We start from the raw sequence: 14382 nt of genomic DNA on the forward strand, positions 1-14382 counted from the left end.
ATTTAGCCTGGTTTGCTATAACAGGATTATAACGACCGATCCCTCTATACCTAACTTCTATACGCTTATAAAGATATTCTAAAGTATATAATAGCGTTATTTATACCGGCTAAGACGTACAAAGGACTTTGCAGCTAATTAATCTCGTCGATCGAGATAGCTACCTGTCTTAACTAATAACAATTTAATATAGTAGCTAACCTACTAGAGTAGTACTAGACCGATAGAACTTTTAACGGTCGAGGGCGTTATTTACGATATAGTCGTTTATTACGAAGTCGATTATTACGAGGAAGAAGCCGTAATAAACCCCTATTACTGCTAACGCCTAAGAAGTACTACGTATATAGAAAACCTAACTACTAGTTAACTAAACATACTATAGAAGAGAGACAAAAAGCGTATAAGAAGTTCAAAACTACCTAATATACCTAGGATACGTTACTTCTAGTATATAGCTAATTTCTCGTCTAATACGAGGGTTTCGACGGGTTAGACTTATAACCTACCGCCGAAGACCCCTAGTAATACTACTACGTAACTAAACAAACTAGTAAAGGTAACGAAGAAGAAGAGACCGGCAGCGATAGTTAATTCTAGGTTACCGCCTATTTTACTATAATAGCAATTAACGGCAATAGGATCGCTACGATCCTAGCAGACTAGTTAACCCGCTATGCTATTACGAAAGAAGACTTCTTCCGCAACTAACTAGAACTAAAAAAGCTACCTTCGCAATTCATACTCGAGGGACGCTACTCTACCTAGAACTTCTAAGGGATCATGCCCGACTTAGGCGTAGTAGGATTCTTAACCACTAGCTACCTATAATTCATAGCCTTATAATAAATTTACGAAGGAATTACGTTAAATACTAAGGCGGCTAGCGGCGTTATAGTAAAATTCGGCGATAGGATACTACTAGAGTTTATAAAGACTACTAAAATACTAACGCCGTTTAGAAGCGTTAAATTTTACGTTATTAAGACTAACACTCCCTTCCTTATATGCCTAGGAGATATAGACCGATTAAAAGTCTACTTTAACAACGTTACGAATACCCTTATCTAAGGAAACAAGGTCGTACCTATTATTCGCAAATAAGGCTACCTATAGTTATTACTCGATAAGGAGAAACTACTCGCCTAGAACTACCTTATAGATACTAAATTGCGACGGGTTTACTATCGCTTCGGATACCTATCTATTTAACGATTATATAAGGTGCTTTAGAAGGCTAGCTACCTAGTTGAAATTACGGCAATTAAGCAACTATCGAAAGTCTATTATCGATACTAAATATACGTACTAGCGTTATTACGGTTTAAATTTACGTTACGAGACGATTACGAATTTAACTATAAGGTTATCGCCGACATAATATACCTTAAGGGTAATAGACCGGTCTTCTATATCGTCGATGCCGCTATAGCGTTTAACGCCGCCCGGTTCCTTAAAGATATTTCTACGAAAGCTACTTAGAAAGCCTTACGCCTCTGCTAGATAGATATATATCAAGGACCCCTAGACTAGCTAGTTACCGACGCTAGAATAAACTTCCGCTTAATAGAATTCCGAAACGCGGCGAGAGGAATAGCAATTAAAATCAAGGAAATTCCTATAGAAGCTTATAATAGTATTAGGAAAGTTAAACGATACTATATACCTCTAAGGAAGGCATACGAAATTATCAAAGTAGAAGACTTAATAATTACGCTAGAATTAATACTTTAAATAGTAGTTAAAGCAGTTAACGATACTGCTAGCCTAAACGGAATAGTACTAATACTCTTAGTATTCGGCTCGTACTTACGAATTACTAACGATTCGCTACTATCTCCTAAAGTTATAAGGCAGGCGAAAGCAATTAAGAAGGCAACGAGCGAAGTATGCAAACTTTATATAAGGCGACAGGTAGCAAAAGCTATTACTACCCGTAATAGCCTTAATATAAAGCTAATTGTTAATTTACTACTACGGTCGTAAGTATAAGTATAGCGCGAAAAGAAGGGCTAGACTAGACCGTTTACTTTAGTAGCTATAAACGGCGAAACCTATACTATCGATACGCTATATAGTCCGAAGACCTTCTAGTCTACCGTAGTTAAACTATACTACAAAGATCCCGATTAACTACTTAATTCCATCGCCGCGCTAGAAGAAGAAGAACCTAAAGCTAAGATACCGTAGTAGGAAGTAGTACGCGACGAAATTATCGTCGCTAGCGGAGGTAGTAAACCGGACGAACTATAAGAGGTACTAGAGCTACCGAGAAGACGCCTAGGCAGACCCTAGAAGAAACTACTACTAATCGCCTACTTTATAAAGGAATTTAACGATAACCTAGATTATTAATAAATATTCCTATCGATTAAGGAGTAAGTAGACGAAGAATTAGTAATCAAACTATAATAAGAAGGTATTATTACTATACTAAGCAAACCGTTCGAATAGTTAACTAAATAAGAGATTAATAGCCTTATTACTAAAAGAGTATTTAAATTTACTTAGTTTAATAAGAGAAGGTATTAGAACGTACAAATCTTCCGATCTCGTATCGTTAACAAAGTCAAAGGTAAAATAACTAAACCCTACGAGAAATCGAGACTTATAATATAAGGTTATGCTAACGATAGTAAGAAGGCTATATTAACCTAATTGCTAACGATTTAGTAGGTAAGTTAATAGCTAATTCTATTAATTACCTTGTTACTCCTACGAGAAGGGAAATAACTATAGCTTCGAGATATTATATAAGCCTACGTTTAATCTTCTATAAGGCTTAATCATACTATTCTCGCCTACCTATTAAAGTAAATTCAAGACTAGTACCTAAAAGGGACTATTATAAAGGTTATAAAGCCTTTATACGGAATTATAGAAGCTAGAACCTACTAGTAGGCAACGTATTATAAGCATTATAGAGAGAATCTCTAGATAGTTACTTCTTTATACGATCTATACCTATTAATCTTATCTACTAAAAATCTATACTTTAGCTATATCGGTATATAAACCGACGATACCCTCGGTTTGTTAGACAAGGCGTTTTTATAATTAGAAGATAAATAGTTAGAAAAAGCGGCTTTTATAGTAAAAGCGAAGAATATCCTTATAATTAACAAACCCTTCTAATTTAATAGAGGGATAATTACGCTATTAACCGATAATTCGATTAATTTAAGGTAAAAAAGACAAGCTAAGAAGTTACGATATATTAAGACTACTAAACCTAACCTAAAATAGCAATATGTCGAACAACGCGCTAGAAGGGCGTATATCGCGTTAATTTACTAACCTAAGGCCTGTTTCAATTTATCTACTACTACCTAATACTAAGACCCCTTGCTAGAAGCGATAAAAGTACTAAATTAATAGATTCGATAGTAAATAAAATCGCCTAACCGAGGAATAACGTTTATCTTACTCGACCTTATAATAGCTAAGCTATTCGTTTTCGTTAATAAGTCGTTTGCTAATAACTACGACCTTTCCTCCTAATTAGGGTTTCTAATCATCCTAGCTAACGATACTTCTTCTAATAGTAATAACGGAGAATTTACGATTTACGGTAACCTTATTTATTATAGCTCTACGAAAAGTAAATAAGTTACCTATAGCGTATTAGCGTTAGAGATCTACGGGATAGTTGCTAGCGTCGATATAGCCTACGCCTTCGCTATAACCCTAGCGATAATTACTAACTACCTTAACCTACTAACGATTTAGATAGTTATCTATACTGATTCTTATTCGCTATATAAGTATCTCGTAAAGCTAGGCATTACTAAAGAAAAGCGACTTATAATTAATATCATAGCGTTAAGATAATCGTACGAAAGACGAAAACTATAAGAAATTCGTTAAATTAACGGCGAAGACAACCTTACTAATGCTTTTACGAAGAGCAAACCAAATCGAGCCCTCGAGAGATTCGTTAATAGCAATACGATAACGATACGTATAGAGGGATAGGTAATAAGACCGTAACTACGGGAGAAAAGTAGGGATAGAAGGCCGAATTGACAAGGAGACGGAACTATATAAGGATAACGTATTCTAACCGCTTCAACACTATAAAAAGAGAGTTTCTAGTATTGCGATAGTTAGAATACGGAGTCGTATAGCACTTCCAGCCACACGCCCGCCAGGCTGAGAGGCCCAAGCCTCCCAGACTCACGTGACAGGCCAAGGGGGAATATCCCCACCTTCTAGTCAACAACACTACTTTCAACTATCATAAACCATCGATTAGAACCAATTTACTGTTATTTGTTATTGACGAACGGAATTCCGTTTCACCCCCTGTGAAACCTACAGTAAGGTGATCAGTCTTACATTAGGTAACGAGATAGCAAAATCACACAACACTGTGTAATAAGCTGGAAGTCATTCAGGGATGAATCACAAGTTGATGGCTGAAGAACTATGAGAAGTGCTCAAGCCCTAGGCTTGAGTCCTGGTCTATATACATATTGTCCTTGGATCACTTATCCCTCAGGTGATCCTTCAGGGGTGGATCACCAATTCCTCCAATGATGATGATGATGATGATGATGTATTATACGTCCAGAGTGCCGAGGGACGTGTCGGGCAATGCCGACACAGTCTATACTAATCTAAACTGTGTTACAGGCCACCGTCTTCACCTAACGTGCTTGTTCAATGGGTCGGGCAGATTTCAGAGAAGAAATTGGTCGCCTGCATCCATTCGCATAGAAGGGAGGCTCCCTCTGCGGAACCTAGCAGAAAATCAATGCTTGCTTTCGCCATACGTTGGCGGAGATGGCGCGGCGTCGCCTTCCGGCTATGCTTACAGAAGTAGAAGTGTACTGGGCTTTTACGTCTTCCGCAGCTGCAGTTGAGCAGTGCGTCTTGGTAAGCAAATCTCTCGTGGTAGGCTGCGAAGTCTCCGTGATGGGATCTTGCTGCATACAGCCTACCTAGCCGATGCCGAGGAAGGCGAAGTTCGGGGGGGCTTGGGATGTGGGACTATCCCAAGGTCAGCATACTGCCGGGGGCAGAGTGACGGCCAAATCCTAGTAAAAGCTTGGAGAGCAACTGCTTTAGACTGCCTCTTCAAATGTGCTAACGTAGGCTGCGGCAGTGAGTCTGGGATCTGTTTGCAGGCTGCCTTGGCTAGAGCGTCTGCTTCCTCGTTTCCTGGTATTCGCATGTGACCAGGGCACCACCATATATACACCCTGCCGGGGATCGTCCAACTTGTCCGTTATCTCTGTGTCCAAGAGGAAGAGAGCCTAGTAAAGGCGCTAAATCTAGCCTGGCTGCTTCCTGCGCTCTGAGAAATGAGTCGAGCCGCGACTGCGAGGTTATCGAGGCAGATGTGAACATTGTCTGCCATCCGGGCCGTGGGACACCTTACGGCTTCCAGCAGGCCCCGATATGCAGCCTGCGCCTCCGCGTCAAAGACCTCCGCCTGGGAACCGAGCGGTTCAGATCCTCGGAAGATCTGTCGTGCGGCCTGGTACCCTACCCAGCCTGCTCCAGCAGAGGTTCTGCTTCCATCCGTCATTTGGGAACCGTCGGAATAAACAACGATATCCCGCTTTGAAAACGTTCCTAGTCTGTTTGTAAATTCGACTTCAAGTTCTTCCTTGGCCTTCTTAGGCTCGTAGCTAACCTTGCTGAGGGATGTGTGCCTGTCAGGCTGGGTGTCGCACAGAGTGAAAGAGTCAACAACAACACAACGTAGGGGGTAGATTATACTATCTGTAGGTTTCACAGGGGGTGAAACAGGGGGTGAAACGGAATTCCGTTCGTCAATAACAAATAACAGTAAATTGGTTCTAATCGATGGTTCATGATGATAGTTGAAAGTGGTGTTGTTGACTAGAAGGTGGGGATATTCCCCCTTGGCCTGTCACGTGGGTCTGGGAGGCTTGGGCCTCTCAGCCTGGCGGGCGTGTGGCTGGAAGTGCCACACGGCTCCGTATTCCAACTATCGCAACACTATCATTCGAATCTACCTCCTCTAAACCTTCCTAGGCACGTCCCTTTATCCCTCGTGCAGACTATTGTAATTCCTGCTAGTGCTCTACCGGTGCCCCGCCGGTGGTCCCTCGGCCCCGGGCCCGGCCTTCCCTTCCGTAGTGTCCGCGTCTCTGACATTGAGGTTGAAACACAATTATCCGGCCAAGCCGCTTGAGTCCAGTTTTTGCTCTGCACTTTTGTAGGAACTTTTGAGGGCCTGAAAATATTTGTGTTTGATTTTGCGTTGATCTTCCTTGAGTCTTTCATAATCGTTCGATATTTTAAACATGTCTAATAGAGATAAGAAAACGATTTAACAAGTCGGAACGGTGGGAAACGGATCAAGAACAGAGTGTAGAGAAATAATCTCTGCTTAACCAGAAAAAAACTTTTCACATTATTCCTCTATGCTGGAAGCAGACGGAAATCAGTTTGTCAGTAGAAGGAAGCAACTCACTGCCTACCATCAACCGTCGGGAAGCTGTGTTTAGGGATTAGCCTTGTTGACAGGCAACCTCCAGTTAACAGGAACCAACCAACAGTCTTTGAATCCTCCGATGATTAAGAACTAGCGCTGACACTTATTTGTCAATTTGGACTTTTGTATCTAGGCTCCCTTTTAGGGCAGTCTCCAGCCATAGGGCCTAGCCGTGCGGACCCCGGCAACGTATACCTGAGTTGGCAGAAGGATGCCGTCGATGACAGATCTCATGCGTTAATTGGTCCGGCTTGTTGCGACCCGAAATCAGGCTTCAAATACGTCAGCCTAGTTAATATAAGGCCCAGGAGATTGGTAAACTTTTTTTGGGGCTGATTTAAACTAACGACGATGATGGAACGTTCCAACTCGGAGAGATTCCCGAATAGGAAATACGTGTATCCAAGCTTCTCATTGGCTACTCAAGCGGGAAGTTTCGCTAAAAGGAGAGTCGTGATTGGGCAACGGTTGGAGGATTCGTACCCCAGGCGTCCAGACTGTTCATCTTGCGGCATTATCCGCCTCGGTCTTTGTCGATGACCCGGGGTTGAGGATAACATTTTAGGGGCTTGACATGACTTCAATGTCATCCTGTCAGCATCAGATGCACATTTTTGAGCCTTCAAACTTTGCAATATTTTTTGTCTTTCTTTTTGCTTTGGCTGCCTCATCTTGTTTGACTATCTACTGATAAAAGTTTCTCACCGCTCTACCATTTTCGAATACTCTTCATTCGCGCGGACTTTATAGTATGAATGTCTCTTCAGATCAGGCGGTATCCCGCAGGAGCCGGAATAGTCGGATATCACCGCGTTCACATTCTCAAAGTTCTGAGAGCAACTCAGATGAAGGGTATGTGTATTTCTGTAATTTTGTTGGAAAACCTCCATGCTTGCATTGGAAATGATCTAGTCATGTCAAAGTCTCATGTCGGCCTTTGAACTCCACAGTTCTAGCTAAATCAAGTAAACGCCCTAAAGTACATGGTGTGACTGATCAGAAACTTGGTTGAAAGAGTTACTGACAATACGGGCGAGCTACTAGGTTCTCAAGAAGCAGCCAGGTCCTGGTCTTTTCACTGTCCAATCGCCCTAAACAAAGTCGAGCCAGCGCCCCAAAAAGTCGTAATGGGTGTAAAGAATGCCGGTACGTCTGTGTGCATAGGTCCCCCCCCCAGCTTTCCCTTTCCCACGTGTCCCTTCCCCAACTGGGACCCTCGTACTCACATAACAGTACAGGCGACGACACATTAGGTGCGACCAAGCCCGGCCGTACTGCATGAGATGCGTAAAGTCCAACCGAGTCTGCGAGGGGTACCTGGACTCGAACTCTCGGACACTACCGGGGAGCCAGTCGCAGGTGATTGTTCGCAAAAACCAACGAATTGTACCCGCTGAGGATTCTCGGTTATTCAAAATCCCCGGCTACGAAACGATGCTGTTCTGCCACCAGAAGGACTTGGAGTCATTTCAGTCTTTCGTCTTCACCGTCGAAGCAGGGGACACTCTTCTGCACGACGACACATCAAGCATGACGCCTCAGTATGCACAAACTGCAGCTCATTCAAGCGCCATCCGTCAGATGTGTTGTGGCATTGGCGCTCTACAAAAATCCTTTCATCCTGTAGTTCGTGACAGCATGATCAATGAGGACTACCACTCCGCATTAGAACATTACGGCCGTGGGGTTCGCGCCGTCTTCAGTATGAAACCGACCACGATCAGCCTACCCAGTGCCATCCTGGCTTCGCTTCTTTTCACCACTTTTGAGTTCATGGCTGGCAATATGGATGTTGCCTTCAAACATCACAACTATGCGGTCGCCATAATGAAACAATACCTCGACCTGCGGATGGAAGAGGAGGGAGTCGCCCTTGAAAACTTGGCTTTCTCAGGTATGGAAAGAGCATTATTTGATTCGCTAGAACGGATGAACACGCTTCCTTGGGTTCTGGGCTTTGGAAAAGGCGACCAAGTCAAGACCACCTCCCCGGCGCGAGACTTTCCCCACGGATGCAGACATAGACTCAGAATGATAGACATACCAGAGCGCTTTACCAGCACACACCAGGCAACCACCTGGTGGCATTTTATGCAGCATAACATGGTACACGCGCTCCACTGCCTCAAATTCCCAGAGGTCAGCGAGGACCAGAGGACAGCCGCCTTCGTCGAATGCGCAGACCTCATGAAAACGTGGTACTCCTCCTTCACGCCGTTGCTACGGGAAGCCAAGCACTGCAGAAGCACGCAAGGTGCGAGGTGGTCGCAGGCCATGATCCTCGAGTCTTTGTACATCGAAACCCTCTCAGCGCTCTATTTCCGCCATAAGCAAGATTCAAACGTGTTGCCGGACGTGACGCCGATTTACCGGGATCTCATACGCCAGTCGGCGCAAATGGTGCGAGATTCTGCTCTCAACGGTCTTCAGACATTGGAGAGGGAGAACTCCATTACCCGGCCGATAGCTTTTGTTCTGTACAAGTGCCAAGACCCGGACATTGTGCAGGAGGCAATCGATGTTTTGGCGAGCGTAGTGGGCGGGATGAACATGTCTTATTCACTGCTTCATCTTTTCACGAGTGAGAGGAGGACTGTGCCTCTTACGGCTCTTGACAAGGCGTGGGGTTGGTATTTGACGTGTACGGGTTGCAGCTCTGGGGCACACGTATTTGACGACATACCATAGGACTAGGGTGTTAGTGTAAGATAAACTCAAAAATAATAAATCGTATTAATAGATACCGGGGGAGATATACACGCCATTGGACCCAATGAAAGCCTGGCAATGACCTCCACGTTTACCTCGGCCTGCTTTGAAGCGTTTTATCCACCGTGGCTGTCTAGGCCAACGTCACTTTGGGTTACCTTTGCAGATTCAAATGCCCCTGTCTATCAAGTGCCCACTCTGCATGGATAACAGCGTAGATCTCGCCTGGCCCGGTAACACAACTTGATTGCACTTCCGACTTTTCATTTTCAACGATCCTTACCTTACCAACATGTTGACACTTTATCAGCTGCTTCACCGCTTCCTTCAGGTAAACAAGTAATCAAGAAAAGCCGATAACAGGCAAGGAGAGAAAACAACGCACCAAAGCTCTTGTTGCATACTGGCCCAAACTGCCCATCAACGTCATTAATCCCCATGCATATGCTAGGAGGTACAGCCACCAAGCACACCCTCCCCGCTCATACCCCGCGCAGGCTCGCGCCATGTGGGCAGCACCCGATACTAACACGGGTTAAAGCACGCTGCAGCCGGCTGATGGATTCGCATGGATACTGATATCGGAACAACTGCGATAAGACTACGTTTATTTCAAAGAGGTTTCCATCGTATACCTTACGCTCATATCGTGCCGTATCTGCCAAGACCCGAAAGCTCCGAACGACGAATCCCGTCTCTTTTTGGTAATGCCAAGCTTCGAGTCCCTGGCAGTCCGACACCGCCAACTTGGCCGTGACGACGGGACGCCGAGATAAGACGGTGGGGAAACGATTGAGAGTCTCCGTGAGATGTTTTTTAATTCTGGAGCATGAAGGAGTTACACTGCAGGTTGAACGCCGACCTCAGTTAGACGCATGCGTGATGATGCTCTATCAAGGTGCTAGTCATGGAAATGATACATTCTGAATGAGCACACAGAGGTGAATGGAGAATCTGTGTTTATCTCCGCCATGATCGTGTATATAAGAGCGGGGTGTTGGCGCGACCTTCTTCATTTCACCCATTAGATACTCGCCCGTCTCATCGCATAGTTCCGATCTACAGCTGTCGAGATGTTATCCCGGTACTTCGCAGCCGCTGCAGCGGTATTGGCAACAGTCGCATCCGCAACTCCCATTGCTCGGCCGAACGAGACCAAGAACGACTGGGACTTGGAATGGATCTCGACCGATTCGTCGCTACCAAAGGTCGTGTACGTCAAGAGCAAACGCCATTCGCAAGATTGCACAGCCAGCTAACTTTGATCCCTGGAAAGAATCTACAGCGCCGGCGGAACCATCCTCTCGGCATCCAACTACAGCCGTCTCGACAACATAGCCTACGGCTCCGGGGCCGCGCCCACGCCCGAAGACCTCATCGGCAACGTCTCGGAGGTCCTCAGCGTCGCACAGCTCGCCATTGTCAAGTTCCCGGCTTCGGGCGGTAGCGCGGGCCTCAACTCCTCGCTGTACCTCAACATCAGCCAGTACGCCAACAAACAACTCTGCGCCGAGGGGAGCGACATTGCCGGGGCCATCATGTTCCACGGCACCAACACCCTGGAGGAGACGGTATGTTCACCTCGCCGCCGCTCATCCCAGGGCGGAACTATACAAAAAAAAAAAACTGACCGGAGCGATCTAGGCTTTCGGCGTGGACCTGACGTTCAACTGCTCGAAGCCGTTCGTGGCTACCGGCGCAATGCGACCCGACACCTACATCTCGCCGGATGGCCGCTCCAACTTTTACCAAGCGGTCGCCGCGGCCGCGTCGCCGGCTTCACGCAACCGCGGCGGTCTCATCGCGTTCAACGACAGGTGAGTTTCGTCCCATAGTTTTGTAAACGTTGAGCCCCTCCTCTAATGTCTCAAAAAATCAAAGAATCACGTCGATATACTACTCGACCAAGCTCAACGCGAATACCCCGGACACGTTCAAGGCTCTCGAGCAAGGTAACCTCGGGGCCTTCCTCGCCGGTCAGCCGTATTACTTTTTCGACGCGGCGTACCCGACCGGACGTCCCCATTTCGACGTCGCCAACACGACGGAGCTCCCAGCAGTCATCATCGTCTACGGTCATCGTAAGTGAAAAAGAAGAGTCACAGACAGCGAGCATAATATTGACGAAAAGCCGCAGAGGGCTTCGACGCCTCGTTGATGTACGCCGCCGTCCAGAACGGCGCAAAGTAAGTCCGCAATCAAGCAAATTCCCTGACCCCTAGACACAGAAAAAAAGAAGAAAAAAAAAAAAAAAGGCGCTGACGTTGTACCACGTGTAAAAAGGGGCCTGGTGATCATGGGACCGGGTGCGGCGTCCGTCAGCCCCAGCGCTAGAGCCGCGGCAGCCGATCTCTTGCAGCGGCAGGGAATCCCTACCGTCTCGGTCGCGAGGCCGGTCACCGGCTCTGGGGTCCCCAGCCCTATTTCCGGACCGCTGTGAGTGGTTTTTTGTCTGTCTGTCTGTCTGTGCACGAGGGCGATCGATTTGCCGTTGCGGGTTTTTTTTTTTTTTTTTTTTAGACTTTTAGAGTTTGAGTCTTTAGATGCTAACTTTGAATCTATGACTAGTATCTACTCCAGCTACGTTGGCGGCGAACAAGCTCGTATCATGCTACAGCTGGCTATTAACGCCGGTTACAGCGTCGATGAAATCCGAGAACTTTTCGAGAGTCCGCTTAGGAACGCCGTTTACGGAAATTCGGCGAACCAGCAGTTTTACTACCCTTTATGAGGGACGTGAATGATATGAATATGTTATTGAGGCTTGTTGTTGTTACATGTGTGTGATTGGGCCAAGGTAGCTAACAATAATAATACAACATTAAAGAAACGAAAAGCCGAGGACTGGGAAACGCCTGGTGCTAATTACGGTGCGTTCTACGCTTGAGGTGAAGTTGCGAATCAGTGCCGGTCACGCTATGTGCGACTTTTGTCTGTTTATCGCTGGTCGTTGCGCGGAAGTGACATCTCCAAGTCCAAGTGATAAAAGTCTATAAAAGTAAGGTCAGGTATATGCGATCAAAATCTAAAATGATCAGGTACATAGTTGTGTTATGTACAAGATAATGCCATGTTTCATTTCTTTCTTTAATTCTTTCTTTCTTTCTCCTCTGCAAAAGGCGCCTTCGGACTTCACCCCTCGACGCGGTCCAATGTGTGGTCGCCTTTGGGAGACTTGTTCTCCTCTTTCGGTCGAGGAAGCTATGCGTCAGACCAGGTGATTTTCACCATCCTTGGCCGGCGTCCTCTTCGGGGGAACTCGGGAGGTGGACACTGCCAATCTTACCTCGCAGGCCTGCTAAGAAGAGGCTCTTGGTCGTCGCCCTCGTGTTCCTGCTCCTTGGCGCTCTTGGAAAAGGGCCAGTAGCCCTTTTCTTTGCAAATCATGTAGAAGAAGCCCGTGGCGACGGCGACCCAGTAAAGGTTGTAGGACACGACGGAGCCGACGGTGGCAGAGTTTTGCCAGCCGAGGACGGCGTTGAAGATACCCCAGAAACCACCTCCGTTGAGGTCAGGGTTGCAGCACTACGATGTGTGTCAGAATTATACATGTTGGGTCAAACAGGGGGCCTGCGCTTACGTTTACGTGCCAAACGCTTCTACGGATGTCATAAGAGCCAGGGCCAGAGCCGAGCTCCGCGGCATCACCGCCGACAATCTTGTTCCACTACAACTGGTCAGCTTGTGAACTATTCACTCACGGAAAGCGTCTTACCTCGTTCTGCTCAAAGTGCCAGACGCCCTTGGAGAAAAGACCGGCGGCGATGAGGTACAAGAAACAGGTGGAGACGATGAGGAAGAGGTGAATGGGTGCGGTTTTGGAGCCCCTAATAAATCAAATTAGCATGCATGAAACAAGCCCTGGATGCGGCGTGCGGCCAGACTCACTTGTAGATGAAGTATCCGACAACAGCACCAAGTGCAAGGCCGAGGACGGCCGACAGGGCAATTGATGAGGCGGGAATGCTGACTCCGACACCGACGATGAAAAGGACACCCTCAAAGCCCTCTCGCAGAACGGTGATGAAAGGCAACAGGAAGAGAGCGTACTTCTCGCCGAGGTACTTGATGCGTTCGCTAAAAGGGCCAGAATGGCTTTCGCTGGCGTTCAGGGCCTTGGAAAGCTTCACGCGCCACTTATCCTGGAGCTTCGTCACACGGAGGAGAACGGCGCCCATGGCGGTGATGATGAGCGAAGCGCCAAGGGAGAAGACACCCTCCCAGATGCTCTCGGCGGCGGCGAACTGCTCTGCACCTAGGCTGTGGATACCGCTGATGATGGCGATGGCGATGAGGGTGCAGGTGGCGAGACCGGCAGCAGTGCCGAACCAGACCTACAAAGATGAGAAACGAGGAACGCTGTGAGAAAATGATGAGAGTTGGCTCACCTGCTGGACCATCTTTTGGTGGAGTACGGGGTCATCTTGAGTGGCCAAGGTACGCTTGATGAAAGCAAGGAGAACCGAGACGATGATGGCGGTCTCAAGCGACTCGCGGAAGGTGATGAAGAAGACTAAGGTCGTGAGCAGATTGAACTTTGATGAGATGCCTTTGATCGAAACGTACTGGGGAGTGAGAAGAGGTCCTCCATGGCGTGTCGTTGCGATATGCTCAGTGAAGGAGGCTGAAGAAGATTTGTTGGTGGTGAGTGGCGACCGGGGGGGGGGGTGGACAACAGGGAGAAATGTGTCCAATCAGGCGCAGGTGGGCATCAGCTGATATTTGGCAGACTGGATCTTCAGTAGGTCGGCGTTGTTGGTTCCAGGCGGCTCAAGTTGATTCGGGGGACAAAAGGGGGGGAGGGAGGATTTAGGGGATCAAGTCTGAAAGCATCGCAAGACAGCTCCTGGCTAATGGTGTATCAAGGAGGAAGGCTAAAGGTTGCGATAATGACCAAGGCGGAGATGCGACTTCGGTCGGGTCGGGGACGGATTACGGATACAAAATAATATGGTGGGTTCGGAAACCCGACGATGACTACAGAGATGGGGAATGTAGAAAGCAGTAGTGGTAAGTGTCGTGTGATGGCGGAGACGTAAAGGTTTTTTCCCAGACGTTTTTCGTGCGCTGGCGATGTCGGCTAGCGCGCAAAAACTAAGCTAATGGGAGGGGGCCACGGGGGCTTTTTTGGGGGGGATTGGCAGGGAGGGCGCTGACAGGCTTGACAGGCGTGACAGGTTTGTCCCAGCGACGATTTGCTGCGT

General features: G+C 46.9%; 4 protein-coding genes across 4 annotated transcripts; 2 read left to right on the forward strand and 2 right to left on the reverse strand.

Annotated features, from left to right (window-relative positions):
- Window positions 1-4742: 4742 nt before the first annotated feature.
- CTRU02_207507 (uncharacterized protein) lies at window positions 4743-4934 on the reverse strand (the record flags this gene model as incomplete). Its single annotated transcript, XM_036719108.1, has 1 exon — window positions 4743-4934. The coding sequence occupies one exon, from the start codon at window positions 4932-4934 to the stop codon at window positions 4743-4745; it is 192 nt and encodes a 63-aa protein (XP_036588815.1).
- Window positions 4935-7609: 2675 nt separating this feature from the next.
- Window positions 7610-9157, forward strand: CTRU02_207508 (C6 zinc finger domain-containing protein; the record flags this gene model as incomplete). The annotated part of the gene is made up of 2 exons (XM_036719106.1): window positions 7610-7615; window positions 7703-9157. The coding sequence occupies 2 exons, from the start codon at window positions 7610-7612 to the stop codon at window positions 9155-9157; spliced, it is 1461 nt and encodes a 486-aa protein (XP_036588813.1).
- Window positions 9158-10251: 1094 nt separating this feature from the next.
- On the forward strand, window positions 10252-11909 carry CTRU02_207509 (L-asparaginase; the record flags this gene model as incomplete). Its single annotated transcript, XM_070204907.1, has 7 exons — window positions 10252-10395; window positions 10450-10749; window positions 10823-10995; window positions 11060-11259; window positions 11316-11364; window positions 11462-11614; window positions 11654-11909. The coding sequence occupies 7 exons, from the start codon at window positions 10252-10254 to the stop codon at window positions 11907-11909; spliced, it is 1275 nt and encodes a 424-aa protein (XP_070061440.1).
- A 551-nt stretch (window positions 11910-12460) lies between these two features.
- CTRU02_207510 (Plasma membrane iron permease 2) lies at window positions 12461-13769 on the reverse strand (the record flags this gene model as incomplete). Its single annotated transcript, XM_036719104.1, has 6 exons — window positions 12461-12703; window positions 12759-12845; window positions 12894-13005; window positions 13067-13512; window positions 13567-13691; window positions 13745-13769. 6 exons carry the CDS (start codon window positions 13767-13769, stop codon window positions 12461-12463), a joined length of 1038 nt encoding a protein of 345 aa, XP_036588811.1.
- Window positions 13770-14382: the final 613 nt, after the last annotated feature.

Source organism: Colletotrichum truncatum (genome assembly GCF_014235925.2).
Source record: "Colletotrichum truncatum strain CMES1059 chromosome Unknown Contig_0004, whole genome shotgun sequence".
NCBI classification, from domain to species: Eukaryota; Fungi; Ascomycota; class Sordariomycetes; order Glomerellales; family Glomerellaceae; genus Colletotrichum; species Colletotrichum truncatum.